Source organism: Pseudoliparis swirei, chromosome 2 (assembly GCF_029220125.1).
Source record: "Pseudoliparis swirei isolate HS2019 ecotype Mariana Trench chromosome 2, NWPU_hadal_v1, whole genome shotgun sequence".
Taxonomy (NCBI): domain Eukaryota; kingdom Metazoa; phylum Chordata; class Actinopteri; order Perciformes; family Liparidae; genus Pseudoliparis; species Pseudoliparis swirei.
In genome coordinates this window covers 7,822,125-7,838,188 of record NC_079389.1, presented here as the reverse complement: position 1 = coordinate 7,838,188, position 16,064 = coordinate 7,822,125, and the positions used below count along the sequence as shown (strand labels likewise).

The window sequence follows — 16,064 nt, the reverse complement described above, 5'->3', positions numbered from 1 at the left end:
GCGTATTTACTTCTCATCAAACAAAAAGAGCAGGTACCCGGAAAAATCTGGGAAATAATTTGGGAATTGTTAATAAAACATGATTTACCCTTCAACTTCCACTGATATGCATGCGAACTAATACATTGTTTCACACACACACACACACACACACACACACACACACACACACACACACACACACACACACACACACTGACAGAAACACATAGACACTCATATACGTACACACACACACAGGCAGAGACACACACATACTCACACACACAGACACACACACATACGCACACACTCTTACACACGCACACACACACACTCTTACACACGCACACACACACAGACAGACACACACTCACACACACACACACAGAATGACAGACACACACTCAGACACACATACAGACACTCACATACATACACACACAGGCAGAGACACACACTCACACACACACCCACACACACACATTTACACATGCACACACACGCATACTCTGCAGACTGTTACAACGCTTATTGCTGTCAGAATACGCAGGCGAAACAACATATATAACATAATAATAAATAAGACTAGAGGACGCTTTTTACAATTCATAACAGCATTGTAGAAAAGAGAGACAACAAACGGCAAAGATACGTTGATCAGAGACGTATTTGTAATTATAATACGTCAAATGCAAACGTAATCTGGAGAGAAATACGTTTCACTTAAACGTAATTTGGAGAGAAATACGTTTCAGTCAAACGTAACTGCAAATTGTATTTTAGGTCTGGCGGAACGTAATTTTTGTGATACAGGGTTGCTTGTGCAAGACTGCAGAAAACAGGTGAGGGTGGGAAATGCTAAACAGACTCATGCAAAATCAATAAATACATGAAAGCTAATTATATCTATCGATCTAACCAGAGGAGACCAACTAGCTCGCTAAAATTCAAACATGTCTTAAATACATAAAAACTTGGACGACCTGCAACTTCCTGATGTTAAACTCTAACAAAACTGAAGTTATTTTATTCGGCCCTGAACATCTCATGGATCAATTATCTGGTGATGTGGTTTCTGTAGATTGCATTTCCCTGGCATCCAACACCACTGTAAAGAATCTCGCCGTTATCTTTGATGGAGACTTTAACTCCCATGTGAAGCAGATCTCAAGGACTGCATTTTTTCATCTATGTAACATTATCAAAAATCAGACTTATCTTGTCACAAAAAGATGCAGAAAAATGTAATTTTCATCTCCATTGCACATTATTAACTCTGCTTCCTCCAGAGTCTTTGTGACTTCACGTCTCATAGGGTCCATTGGACCGGCTGTGTCTCATGCCCTCTGCCATGGCCCTGCTGAAGTGCCCCGCCCCCTCCTCTCTACCTCCTTCTGTTTCATGGATCATGGAGGTCTGGATCGTGGTCCATGCCTATACTACCAACTATTCATACACTCTGTCATAGTTATTGAATGTGTTGTTACTCTGTAATGATTCCTTCTGGTCACATGACAACTATGTCTTCTGTCCATCCTGGAGAGGGATACTCCTCTATTGCTCTCCTGAAGGTGTCTTCTCTTTTTTCCCTGTACATGTTTTTTTTCTATTTCTTGGGAATTTTTTCTGATCTGATGTGAGGCCCTGGGACAGGGATGTTGTATGTATTCAGATTGTAAGGCAAATTCGTAATGTGTGATATTTGGCTACAAAATGAACTGAATTTAATTGAATTAAGCATGAGTTTACCAACTTCTATATTTCAGGCCCTGTTTCTGGAATGTTCCCATGTTACTGTCTTTGATTATGCAATATGATATTTTTCTCCTATCATGTCAGCGTAATATGACAGGTATCCAGAGGCTTTCTAGATAATACTGGAGAGTCGCCAAATATTCAAAACGCACCCACTTCAGTATTTCAACGCGCAGTCTGGCAATGTGGCACAAACAGAACACACCGGCATGGCACTGGCAGTAACTGCCAGCTGAAGCGAGAGGGCCACAAATAAAATGTATTTTAAATGGTGCATTTATTAACCAATTTTACAAATTGCATTTTAATTGTATCATTAAAATGCCCCATTACTTATATAATTCATTCTGATCCTTCTTCAAATATATATATAACAAAAACAAAAAAATCAGTATTTTGACAACTTATTACCGCACAGTGAACGTCTTCCTTTAAAGACACATTTAGACACATTTAGAAACATTTAGTTGGATTTATGTGTCAGTTTTATCTATCAAATGACACACTCAACTGAGTGTGCACAAATCAAAACCATATGGACCCGTGCAGCCGGGAAGAGCACCGTCCCCTCCCCTCCACGGCCACCTGCTAAACATGGCTGTATTCCCATTGTGCCATGCATCTAATGGTCCCTAATCATGCTCATCAGCTGCTAGTGTAGCTGCACAACACTCTATACAGCTGCTCTGAGCTATGCAGTTAACAAGATGGATAAAAAGGAGGAGCAAGAAATGCTTACATGACTGTCGTACAAACTGAAACGACTATTTTCACTGTTGTTCCCTCGAAGCATATTTTGGACTAAGTGGCGTAAGCTCATTCCCAAAAACAATATCCCGTTTCTCTCGTTCTGAAAGGATGCTCGAACACAGCTCACAACGTGTTAGTGCTGAGGCGGTTAGGTTTGTCCTGCTTAGAACGCAATCTTTATTTTAAATAAGACAATCACAGTCAGTTTAGTTCGGCATATTATTTTTCTTCCAGGCGACTGGTTGCTGTGAATTTTCTATACCTACCAAATAGAGATGTAGTTTTTTCCAATAAATGTGTCTTAATGAAGTCAATTTAAGTACTGCTGGAAACAAAGTACATTTCCCTTTGACATCTTTATGTACTGTGAATAGAAATTGACATCCTGCCATCTCACTCTCAGTCATAACAAAGAAGTCTCTGTTAAATCTGTCATTTCCCCAATATTTATCTACTCTGTTGAACAATCTCTCTAAGTCTCTAAACTAAAATACATCCATGTTAAATGCCTTGTGTCACATTGTAAATATTAAATAGCGGCTGCTTTATTCATGTGCTCCTGTCACGCAGACTAGACATGTGTTCGGAGAAACACAACATTTCCGTATCAGCACCCTGCAGCCTTGACAAACTCAGATGACAATGGACAGTCACAGAAACATTTGGTTATTCATGAGTCTTCCTCGAATTTAGAAAGCTATGCAGCCAAAACAGCCTCTGTGATCTGTCTCATCTAGACACACCGCTCCTCGCTTCTTATATAACACCTCTGACATCACGCTTCTCATGCTACAACCCGTGTGTGACAAGTATTCACCTCCTAACTACACAGATTTGTTTCAAATTAGAGAGATGCATCTATGACACAAACATACCGTGCACGTCCTTGCATTATAATGAATATTATAATTGATTACATGTGGAAAGCTTACAAATGAAAGGAGCAAACCTTTAGCAAAACAGTCAGAATCTAATGTGCCCAGGGGTTAGCGAGTGCAGCAGTATTTTTAGTTCGAGTATGAATGCATATTAAACATATCAAGAAAAATAGAGGAACGCAGCAGAATCAACAGAACAGACAAAATTAGCAAAAACACACTGACTTGTCTCATTAGAATATGTTCACGAAACCATATAGACAACCAGTGCAGAGTTTCTTTTTACCTGCCTGATCAGATATCCAGAAGTGACAATTCCAGAGGATCAATTAGGCTGAGGACACAGTACAACCCAGCATCCTCTGGGGGACGTGCAGACGCTCAGAGCCAAACAAGTCCCCGCACAGGTGAATTTCCTCCTCGGCGGCAGCGTGCCCACACTCTCAAAAGCCCTCTTCTGCATCGGGGAGACTGCATGTCGTGTTGTGGGTGCGTGAGCGATAGAGGGAGAGTAGGCAGGGGCAGAGTGTGCGCAGAAGAATCAGTATTCTGAACGCACAGATAGAGACCGTGTGGAGGCAGTGACGTGGCTGGAATAATCACAGGTTGGCAAAGCGTCTGCAACATCTGGGACAGAGAGAGCTCCCCCTCTGCTTCTTTAAACACAGGGCACTTACTTGATGTAGCAGTCACGCCCCTCTCTATTGGTACCCATGTCCCATCCATTGGGGGGTCCCTGTGATGCACTCCAGGTCCCTGAAGGGGGCGGCCAGCCTGAGGATTTGGTCCTGTGGCTGGGGAGAGAGAAAGGGATGAGAGATGAAGTATAGATCAACTTTATATCAAAGTGTGTGGTTTCATTAAAAACCATGCATGACAACTACAATATCAAGATCAGAGTTTATATGATGAATCAGGTAATCTCCAAAATAATCCCCAAATTATATTTGTGTGATAAAGTTATTTAAAACATAGTATGATTTGTGGGCTGATATGAACCCAATTGATCAGAGAATGTCTGATTCCAGCGTGAGAAACAATATTCCACAGCTACAGTTCGCTCAGTGAATGCACATCTAATTAATTAAATAAGCTTTACACACAGGCAAGTTTGTCATGCCTCAATCTTGTGCATTATGAGGTATGAAAATGGTTTTATTTCTAGATGTCAGCATAGTATTTATAAAAGAAGCCCCGAGGAATGTTCTGGTCATTTGATTTGCTCAATGCCGAGACAATCTGATGAACTTTATCAAAGAATACAAACCAGCTTTAACAATCGTTCACTGAACAATTCATTGTACTGTACTGCATGAAAGTCCGTGCTTTTATTCATAAAAAAAGATTTTCTGATTCCACAATTTATTGTAGCATTTCCCCTGAGCTACGGGTTGGCAGAGTTCAGGTATTTAGGAGAACGGTAACACGTTAAATGTTTTCTGTCTCTTTTTGTCTGCAACCTCCTTCTTGCCGTCCCTTTATCTCTTTCTTTCTCTCTGCACAGTGGCTCTGAAAGCGGTGGCAGTAAGTTATGTCACTTCAAAGGCTCGTCTGCCGTGTAACAGGGCTCTTCGCATTCATTATTCAAAGCTCCCTCTTTCTTTCGCTCGAAACATTTCCCCAGTTACTGTACCGATGATAATACATTGTGTGCAGGGCGCTTGTATCTGCATGAGACTGTGTGTGAGTGTGGGTGTACTCATGAACACATCGCTCTGTATGGCCGCACATGCCCATTTCATGAGGTATTAATAAAATAATGCCAACTCATCGACACAACGTGTGAGTTGAGAGAGGTTACAAACTATTTGTAAGCTATTCAGAGCAAGAGTGAGGCACTTGGTTACAAAATAATGCAACCTAAGCCAAAGTGTATTCTGGGTTCAACAAAACACACGTAAGTGTTACTGGATGCATTAAATCATCACAAATTATAATGTTGCTGAAAATTGTGTTTTTCTTTTGTGAACTACATTTGAAGTTGGGCTCTAAACACAGGAAGTCATGTTTCTTTCTCTCCCACACACTGGGGTGTTTTTGGGATATTAGTGTTTCCACATATGGATTCATCTGACCTACAGGACATTAGCTTGGAGCAGACCTCGCTGGTGTATATTTAGAACACATTTCCTGCAGCTCAAAAGATGTGTGTGGACACAGTTGGATACTGTCTGACATTTTTAGAGCCAAGTTCACCTCATTGATGAGCCCCATTGTGCCCTCCATTTCACCCCCTGGGGTAAAGCTAACAGCCGTGTTGACATCGATGTTGCAGATACACATTTTAGTCGAGAGTTCATGTAAAAAAGGTCAAAGAATTGTCGCATATGAAAATGATTCTATAATGAGAGTTTTGGCATGGCATTTCTCCACACGTCTACAATGTAATCATGCATATTGTACTTACAGTTCCAGATGCTGTGCCTTTAAAATATCTTTCTGAACTGAACATTTCCACAACATCCATTTTCTGTCACTCAGCAACAATGTGTCCGTATTAATGGCACAGTCATAACTACTGTGATCTTTGATTTGTTTGGTCTGCAGGCGGGAGGTGCATTATGCCACTTCAACGTACAGAGAGGCTGAAAATGTTCGTACCGGTGGACAGCACAACTGATCCTCGGCTAGCATTAATAAATCATGCCCGCACAGTCGCATCGGACTAAGTAATCGAGCGCCAAGTGGGCAAGCCATGTTACACAATGCATGATCAGTTACTCAAGAGTCAGAGGGAGGACAATTACAATGACACGTCGGAATCAAATGTCATTTCTTTCAGGAGACATCGCACTAAAACTACAAAATGCATTGTGACTCCTTCATAAGTATATATATATTTATATAGATAAATACATATATGTATATATATATATATATATATACATATATGTATATATGTTTTATTGTGCTTACTTTACTATTTAGTGGCAACCTGAACGTCATACCAACCTAAATATAATCTTTAACAGTCATTAACTACAAAAAGAAAGTAAAATGCAACTATAGGAATGTATTCGTGTTCGTTACTGTTACCATGGCAACGGACATCAAGGTTTGAGCATCTGACTTGGAAGACGAAACACAATTTCATTTATCGTCTTCATTTTGTGCAGTACAGTAGGAGTTTATGTCTTCCAACTTCATCAATAATAAGTAGGATATAAGTTTAATTGTATCGGTAAGTTGGGGTAAAGATCCCTTTCCCCTCCTTTATAAGAAATGCATGAACAATGTGATCCTTGGTATATCACAGATATTCACTTTCGCTTTCATTTCTGAACACACGTAGTTACAGAAAGCCTTCTGCTGCGTGATGAAGGCTGAACTGCTGTGAAACTAGTAGTAACTAAAGCCTTATAGACAAGCTGCAGCAAAGGAGAGCACATTCCAATACACACACACGTTTGAATAATTTAAATTTAAAACCTCCATGAGGGTTGGAAACAACACTCTGGTGCCACATGGCTGCCATTACGCGTATTGATATTATTTTTCTAGAGTTTTTCAGGAGTTTATTTCTTTTGAGAAGAGATAGTGTTGATGACTCATTAGCACGTGGTAGCAACATGTTTACCTAGAATGTACATGCTCATCACCAAAGTACCAGGCTCAGCATTTCCCTTCCCAGAATGCACTTGGCAAGGACAGGGTCAGAGAGCCATATTATTATAAATGTTACTTTTACATATATTATCATCAATCCAACATCTCAATACTGTCTTCCAGTGCAGCCACTCTGACGTGTGTGATGGAGGGACCCCGTCTCATTGGGTTGAATTTATTAACAGGCTATGTTCACATGTTTAACATCAGCAGTAATAATCGTTGTGCCCACCACTCGTTATGACCAATCACTGAACACCCGCCCAACTCTTCACCAAGTTGAATACAAATAAAGCACATGTTCTCACTCTCCTCGAGTGACAGGGAGTGAAGAGTTTAAATACATGCTTTAGGTGCTCTTGAGTTAAACAGAGACGTTCAGGCCGCTAACGTGATCCCGTTTGGATATGAAAGTTGTGGAGAATAGACTTCCGATGAGATGTCCATCTCCAGGGAGTGAGCAGAGCAGAGGAGTGCTCAGACACAGAGGAACATCTCTGATTAAAGGCCTGATTCCTCCACACCTTTTTACACCGCCTCCATCCTGAGGATGGAAAAAAAACCTCACTGCCTGTTGTTTTTAGAAAACATCTGCCCTATACGCTGACTTCTTCAACCACCACTTTGGCTCGGATGCTTTGGTCACCAGGCGGCTTAATAGCAAGAGAGTGATTTAAAAAATATTGCTGACCGTGTTTGCTCCTTTTCATGCTACTGTTCTTGTCCATTGTGTGACTAATATATCACCGTTTTTTTTGTCCACTTTACATTTGACATCAGAGAAGGAAACACTGTGTTTTCCTGATATTTTCCTGGTGTTTTCTTGAATCGCAATAATTCACTGTTGAATCCGTCTGGGTGATTAGAATGAGTACTAACACTCACTGTGAGTGTGTATTCTCCCATTATTTCATCAGAATATTGTATTTATGTGTTTGTCTTTGGAAGCACTGATATTGTTGCCATGGGCAACTGCACTATCCTCCGCAGCTCTCTGGTGCCTCTATTTAAAACGGGGTTTGGTTAGTTCATCTCCCAGGGGTGGCAATGAAACAGCATCTGGGAAGCTGGCCACCCACTATGATCCTCCTGCTACTTTATCGTGCTTTTGTAAGTTAACCTCACATTCAACCTGAATCGAGTTTACCTGTAAAACAGCAACACACCAGCCTACAGTGCAGACATGAGTTGTGTGTGATTGCATGCAAATGCACACAATATATTTCTCATTTGGCCCCATGTAAAAACTAATGCAAGACATCAGTGTTTTCGTTATTATTTCATTATTACGTTGCATTTTCCCAGGCCTCCTTTGCTCCGCAGCACTCTATAAAACATCAACTCAGTATAGTGATGAATTTACCCTGTGGCCACTGAACTAGACTTGGATTGTCCTCCACCTCACTGTGTTACTCGCTGCTTTTATGCTAAAAGCTCTAAAGGACGGAACAAAATAAATTGTTGCCTGAGACCCCGTCCACTAACCAGCTGGCTCCCATTTCTAACCCTGAGCCATTTCTGATGTATTCATCCCTGAGAGTTTATGATTTGAACAGCTATAAGAATGTGAGATCTTTTGGTCTTTGTGTACGCTGTTGAACATTTAGGCTAATCAATGTGTGTCCAGACCAGTGATTTCCTGTGCAAAAGGTTTGTAGTGAAAACATGTCGAACAAAGGCGTGCATAATAGATTTTTTAAGAAAAACACAGCCAGGACGGAAGTCAGACTAAATTAGTTCAACTAAATTAGCTTGAACTGTTCACCATATTCATGTTGAGACAAAATCTCACCAAAGATGTCCAGAAGAAAACGCTTCCAATGACACGTATGAATGAACACAGCCCTCTTTTACATAATGATGTCATCATCACACAATAACAACAATAAGTATAATCACCTAGACATACAGACAGTTTAGCAACCCTACTGAGTCAGACAATCAGTCTGATTCAGTGGTAAATGGCACTTCTTTCATAAATGCGTGAAATTCATGCTCATAGGGACTAAAAGTGTAACAGCCATTCCAGCTTAGTTAGGACAAAGTTTTAGACAGAATAATAAAAATAGAGCCCCCCTAACTGTGATCAAATGACTCAAACTTGTTTTTTCAGATATACAAAGACAGAAGGTGAGATGTTGTTATCTTTCTATCTTTTTTTGAACAACAAACAATGAAGAAAATGAAAGCAAGAGTATGCTTTTGTCTCTGGCAGGGAGAAGAGACAATGAGGGTAAACGAATTCCTTTCTTGTACATCTCTAAATGGTGGGTTTCTCTGTTTCTCTTCAGCAAAACAGCATCCGGCTGACTTGAATTCTTGCTGACAGCTTCGAGGGAGAAAGCAAGATCAATTTAAAACAAAGCCAGTGTAGCAGTGGAAACTCATAATCAGGGACAGCGTTGTGGGGCGTTATTAACAGTGACAAGAGGCAGTGGTGGTCCACTGAGAGCCGCATCATAAATGCTGCCGTAAGGGGAAAACTAGAAAACAACAGTCCTGTCATCTGATGGAAATTCCTGCTACATGACTGATTTACTGTAGGAATGTTAAAAAAGGAAACAAGAAAGAAAGTAAATACTGAAAAGCAATATAATGCTTCAATTCTACAGTAAATTGCATGTCATTTTTTTCTTTTTTTCTGCCATTGAAGTCCGTTGATGACTCATAATTGAAATGACTTGCACTGAATGTGAATTTTTTGCGCGAGTATATAATTTAATCATTCCCATTCACGATCAGCTGTTCCCACCACCAGTGGTCTGTAGTGTTTCTGATGGAGCCAAATCCCCTCAGAGGATTACTGTCCACAAGGTGAGGTGTCCGCCCTGGCAATTAATTAATTCCTCATTGTTAATTACAAGTATACTTCAGAAACCAAATACTTGCCAATACTTCTTTAAAGAGAAGAAAAATAACACACACAAATCACATTCCCAGTTCTTTCTTACACTCAAAGTAAACTAAAATGTAGTTTTTGATTTTCTATTTTATTGTCACACTACAATTTTTCAAAAGCTCTACGTCAAAGTCTTCCTCCTCCTGTTCTGGCCAGAGGAATGTGAACTTGACCATTCATATTAAATAACCATGAATACATCCTCCTTCTAATGGCCAAAGAAAAATCAAGCACAATAGTAACAAAGATAATGTTCTCAGTATATTACCAAAATATGATGTTGGAAAACGACTCGCACATCTGCTGTGAATAAGTCATCATTACCCGTGGCCTGAAGTGATGTAACATCTAAAACAACTGCAGTTTATCTTTGTAGTGTTTCAGGACATGTGTGGTTTCATGACACCACATAAAGCAAAAAACCACAACTACTGTCTGCAGTATAATACATTCATGAACTTAGATACAGACAGTTTAGATGCATGAACCACATGCGTCTGCATCCACCCCCATGCACTCCCATCTCGCTCACTTGCTCATTCATCCCACATCATACATGACTGCACAACTTGCTCTCTTGCGCAATCAATAACTCAGCATTTTGAATCCCCCCCCCCTCCCCGTTCCACATGTGATTCCCTTGTCACTCTTAATTGTACGACACGAAAACCCCACCGGAGAACGACCGGGCACGTACGCAGACGGGCGCATGCACGGCAGCATCCATCGGACTCACCCTGACAGCTTTGGCATCTTCACAAAGCTGAACACATCCATGGATGCTGCAGACTGCAGTCAAAGCTACACATGTATCATCTACTTCACTCTGGCTCCATTGTCTCAGGCGGCGAGGAATAAATAATTGCAGGAAAGAAGAAAAAAAGTGGAGCTTCCAGAAGTCAGGTGGAGAGATTAGTCCTGTTGTCTGGGCTTCTGCATGGCTGAGTGATTGCTGTGTCCTCGCCTCGGCGGCGCAAATCCACAGCCCCGTGGAAAAGGATCTGGCAGAGCAGCTTCCCTCCCGGTTACATCCTTCAAAGCATGCCTCTGTTAGCTGGGTTAAGCCACCTTTATTTAATTTCCATCGCGGTGGAATGATGTGCGGGAGCCGCACAGTAACAACAGCTTTGGAGAGAGGAGGAAAGCGCCAGGAGGGAGGGAGGGAGGGACAGGGGTGGCGATGGTAGTAGGAGATGAGAGTGGAAGAGAGAGGAAAGAGGAACGTGAGTGGGTTTCGTGTATGTATACGGCAGCAAGCGCCACACAAATTACGACTAAAGGTGCAGCCAGCGTCCAAGAATTCCCCCAAAGGCTAGCGTCATCAATCGCCAAGCACGCGGTGTGTGTTTGCAGAAAGCAGGAAGAAGGGCGAACAGGATGAGAAGGATGCCATGACGGAGACGCCCTGCGTGATGTGCTCGTAGGGCAGTAGTGCAAAAGCAACAGTGGGGCAGTGAAAGCAGCTGGACCTCATGTGTCCACCTCCTCAGCGGAGGTCTCTGCCTTACAGCTGCACATTAGGATGCCCACACTGCCTTTGTTGTGACCTTTCCAAACAGTTCATCTGCTAAATGCTTTCCCTCGATGAGGTCACACGTGGGAGGCCTCCAAGCATTTTAGCAATCCGTCCAACACAAACAAACACAGAGCTGATGGAACAGCGGCAAAAGAAGAAGCGGGGTTGCTCGATCGCTCCGTGCTTTATGGAACTCCAAATTAGATAATACGATTTGTGTGATTAATCAAAGCCAAGAGGGGAGAAGATGGCGGCTTCAAGTAATCAGCTGCGTGTTAATGGATGCTTTAATCTAATCTCATTGTTGATATTATCTTTTTGTTCCATACGATATCTTTCTCCTCAAGATGTAGGGCAATTTCAATGCGCTTGAGAGTTCCCATTCCATGTGAGGGTTGAAGGTACACTGATGAACGGGCAAGACGAGCCTGCACATCGAAAACCAGTCTTATTTCGGCAAAGGTTAACTTCTAATTTCAGCCCCATCTCCAGATGAAGAATCCCCAACTGTCTGTTATCTCAAAGAGGAAGAATCACCCTTCAGAAATCAAACATCACATGCAAGGCACCTCTGTTGAAAACCAGCAAGAGCCAATGAGCCCGGTCTCTGATCCAAGGAGGCTTGCTACTTCTTCAGGTAGATCAGACAGCTGAGATCAAAAAGGAACTTCATACAGAGAATTGACCTTGTTATCCATCTCTGTGATGTGGCTACATGAAACACACGGCTAGTCAAACTAAGCTGGTTGAATACAGCTATATACGGTCGTCAATAAATAATGCACAATAAACTGTGGAAACACACAGGACTCTACTTGTTCATTCACAACACCGTCGACTCAAAATAATACAACTTAAAAAGTGTAAAAGGTGACATCCCCCACCTATTTATATTCAGTGTGGATCTCTGCTGGGGCCCTGACCGAATAATAAACACCCTAATCTATAGATATGTCAGGCAGTAATGGATAAAAACAAATATGTAGAATACAAATACTAGTTTAGGAATGTTAAGCTATGATTTGTTCCTGCTTCCACAGTCAAATAGCAACTACCCCATATTAAAATGCCACAACTTGTAAGGCTCTGCAGGGTGAGTCAATGTGCCTTTGCTGAGAGTGATACATGCAATAAAGAACGTTGTCACTTCCACTCAGGCTCAGGTTTGTTTTACGCCACAGAAAAGATGCAACGAGATGGATAAAAAGGTGAAGCTCACCATTGTTTCTGACAGGTTTATAGTTTTAACTTAAAATCTCTGAACCTGCAAAGATAGGGTTGTTTAATCGTTGGGGTGAATCATTATCTTTATCACATTCTGAAACAGTTTACCTGATGATAGGTCTCTTGAAGGGACCAAGCTAGACACCAATGATGCGCTGATGAGCGAGGAACATGTCTGACAATTTGCTTGAAATGCACTCGTGGCGTCCTGTGGCGGAGGATTGAGAGACTCAGCGTATTCTGGACAGTTCTGTTTTTCCATTTGGGCTTGTGGCCCAGAGGCCAGCATGACTGGCAGGGGATATTAGGGTCAGAAAGGAGCGTGATCTAAGGAGACTATATGGCTGAAGCTTTGACCGATAAGACCCAGCTGCCCTGCTGATCCCTAACTCTCTCTCTCTCTGTCTCTCTCTCTCTGAGTCCTCTCTAAAAACAGCTGATTTCAGTCATTCTGGCACACTTGGCCACTTAAAAGCCCAGCAGTGCTCTGCTCACATTTTGCAAGTCCTGCCTTTGGATCACGTTGCTTGCCTTTAAAAAGCTAAAATTAGCAGAGCACAACCACTTTGCATGAATTGCTAACCATGCTGGATAGCAAGGGCATAAATGCAGTCAGTGTTGTACACAAAACCATGAAAACAGTGAAGAGAAACAGGACTGTGAGAGCATGGTCTCATGTAACGTGTTACACTGCAACATTGAGCAGCGTCATAGACTTCAGTGCAGTAAGAGATCATGTGTCTTTGTGGCTTTTACTGCTCTCTGATCCCAAACCAGCATTAGCGGCCCCTGGACCTGTGTCAGAGTTGCGTTAGCGGGCAACAACAGGAAACTGCCCTCAAAACCAGACCTTACTGTGCCATCCGCATTGTATCTGTGTGTGTGTGTTTGTCAACGTGATGAGCCTCCACAGTCCCTGCACTCTACCGATCTGTTAGTGCGATGCTAATTCTAGCTCTTGCCGCGGTTGATTCATTCTGTGAATTAAACAGCCTTTAGTGGGAAGTTTAAAGATCTCAATGTGTTTGTTTTTTTCTCCATAAATATTCAGTGGTGTGACTAAATGGGGGAAGAAGCAAAGTGTTACCTGGCTGAGTTATGCTATGCTGGGACAATATTTTTGATTTGAGTTGCCAGTTTCACTACACCAGCTGATAAAGTTCAAGTAAAAACTGGGAGGCCGAAGCCTAGTCCGTCTATTCTGAGAGTGAGTAAAACAACATAATGGGAATACTGCCATTATATTCGACACCTATGGGTGCTGTATGCCTGGTGCACCTGTCAAGGATATCAAACAATGTTATGGGAGTCACTGGTGGTCACGTCTGGTACTGCACATTCTGCATTCATGTTATACATCCGCTTATCTTGTTCAGGGTAGCGCCGGGCTCAAGACTCTCCCAGCATGCACTGGGCAAAGGGCCGGGTACACCGTCGACATTATCCAGTTCGTCATAGCACTATGGACGTTTCACATTTGAGTTATTGGGCTGCGACAAACAATTACTTTCATTATGAATTAATCAGCCAATAAATCAATAAATCAATGACACAAGCATGACAGACTATTATGAACAATGAATAGACTTTGTAAAATGATAAATGAACTGTACTTTTCTAGTCTTCCGACCGCTCAATGCGCTTTAACACTACTGTCATAACTCACCCATTCACACCCATTACTGATGGCAGGGACTACCATGCAAGGTTCCACCTGCCCATCAGGACTAGCTAACGTTCTCACACCGGAGGCACAGCTACGGGGTTCAGTGTCTTTCCCAAGGACACATCAACATGGACTAGCAGAGCCGGGGATCGAACCGCCGATCCCTCTGAGTGAAGGATGACCCTGCTCTATCGCTGAGCTCCAGTCGCCCTGAACAGTCCCAAATTCGACCAACAGTCCAATATTCGATTCTCAACGACATAAAGCAGAGAAAAACAAGATTGTTTTCATATTTGAGAGGCTGAAAACAGCCTCCAGAAATGTTGCTTGAAAATACAAATTGCAAAGGAGTTTTTTGAAAACCTGTCGATTAATTAATCTGACTTATCGCTCGAGAACACTCTCCTTCTTCTGTCGCAACAAAAAACACACAATTAAGTCTTGGTTTTTCAAAAGCCTCAATTGAGTCAATTATCAATTCTTCAAAATGGCTTACGAAGTGAAACACTTCACTGGCTTTGTTACGTTCTCATACATCGACGCTCGTGACATTTTAAAACGTTGTGTGCAATAACTGTACCATCAGTACGCTCATCTTTAGAGAAATAATCAGCTCTGACTGAGTTATAAAGTAAGCACGGAACATCAATCCGCAGCACACTACTCACTGAATGACAGTGAAGATGCCGAGTTCATTGTCGTCCGGGTCCATTGCCGATGACAGCTCTTTAATGCAGGATACTTGTTTCAGTTGTTCTTGTCCAGGCCTCTCAAGCCTCTCTCCCTGATGTGTGTTCCCGTCCTCCCTCCTGACTCGGAAGTTTCTCCCTGCTTGATTTAGACTTTCCATAGGCAAGTGAGCTTGTCTGACTAAGTCATTCAGTTATGAGTACATACAGTGGCACTGTCCAAGTGAGTGGCCGATGCCCTGGGGGAGGAGAGCGAGCTCGTCGCCTCTGCCTGAGTAATGAAATACCATCACATTGCGGGCCAGTGCATCAGAAAACACAGAGGGATCAATGCTGAACAGCTGGACTCCAATGGGTTGCCGTGCTGGTTAAGACTGCCTCAATGAGCAAGGCTCTCGTGGAAAACAGCGTTCTGTCTGTTTTTTACATTTCATATTTCCTGATCGCAGAAGGGGGAGTTCAAACATATTTGAGTGTTTCCAACATCTGAAATAAAACAGAGTTTTATCTTGATGGTGTTATTTACAACATTTCAGTACACAACCAAATCACAGTATCTGAAATATTAATCTGATCCCTGTACGATGCATTTGGAAATGCCATGTGTTTTTATCATCCATGAAGAGCTTAACAATTAAGCTTTAATCGTAATCCAAACTCTATCACTGTCTGCCTGCCAACTGTCACCCTTAAAAGAGCCAAACCTAAATCCTATACAAACCACAGAATTAGACCTTAACATAAATATTATACAGTAGCATTAGGTATTTTTTATAATTATTTATAATTGCAGACATCTATTGTCATATAATATGGCATGTTGTTCTGCATTTATAATTTAATAAATACAGTATATTTCATATTTGCATTTTTTTTTAAAATGACAGTTCACACTGAATTATACCATGCAGACTCTCTGATGCATGAATGACACAGTCTTCCATTAGTTATGAAGCGAGGCACGTGTCTTTGCCTCTGCAAGCGAGTAGAACTGCTTGCATAACACATCCCATGTCTATGACAACTGAAAGTTCAGCGTCGTGTAACAACAAAGACAATGTTTTCCCTCACAACATTCCTTGCTATATACAGCAACGTG

General features: G+C 41.8%; 1 protein-coding gene across 5 annotated transcripts in view; it reads right to left on the bottom strand.

Moving 5' to 3' along the window:
* The window catches only part of frmpd4 (FERM and PDZ domain containing 4), a 32,032-nt gene extending 16,822 nt beyond the window's left edge, over window positions 1-15,210 (bottom strand). For 2 of the 5 annotated variants that reach the window (XM_056438212.1, XM_056438223.1), the window contains exons 1-2: window positions 14,945-15,210; window positions 4,043-4,159 (exon numbers count right to left, since the gene is read on the bottom strand). In XM_056438212.1, coding sequence (XP_056294187.1) covers window positions 4,043-4,159; window positions 14,945-15,126 — 299 coding nt within the window. In that variant the 5' untranslated portion in view covers window positions 15,127-15,210. Of the gene's footprint in view, window positions 1-4,042; window positions 4,160-5,772; window positions 5,843-10,606; window positions 10,841-14,944 lie in introns of those variants that run through there. The other 3 variants (XM_056438238.1, XM_056438249.1, XM_056438231.1) reach the window with 2 other exon arrangements.
* Between the last annotated feature and the right edge of the window lie 854 nt (window positions 15,211-16,064).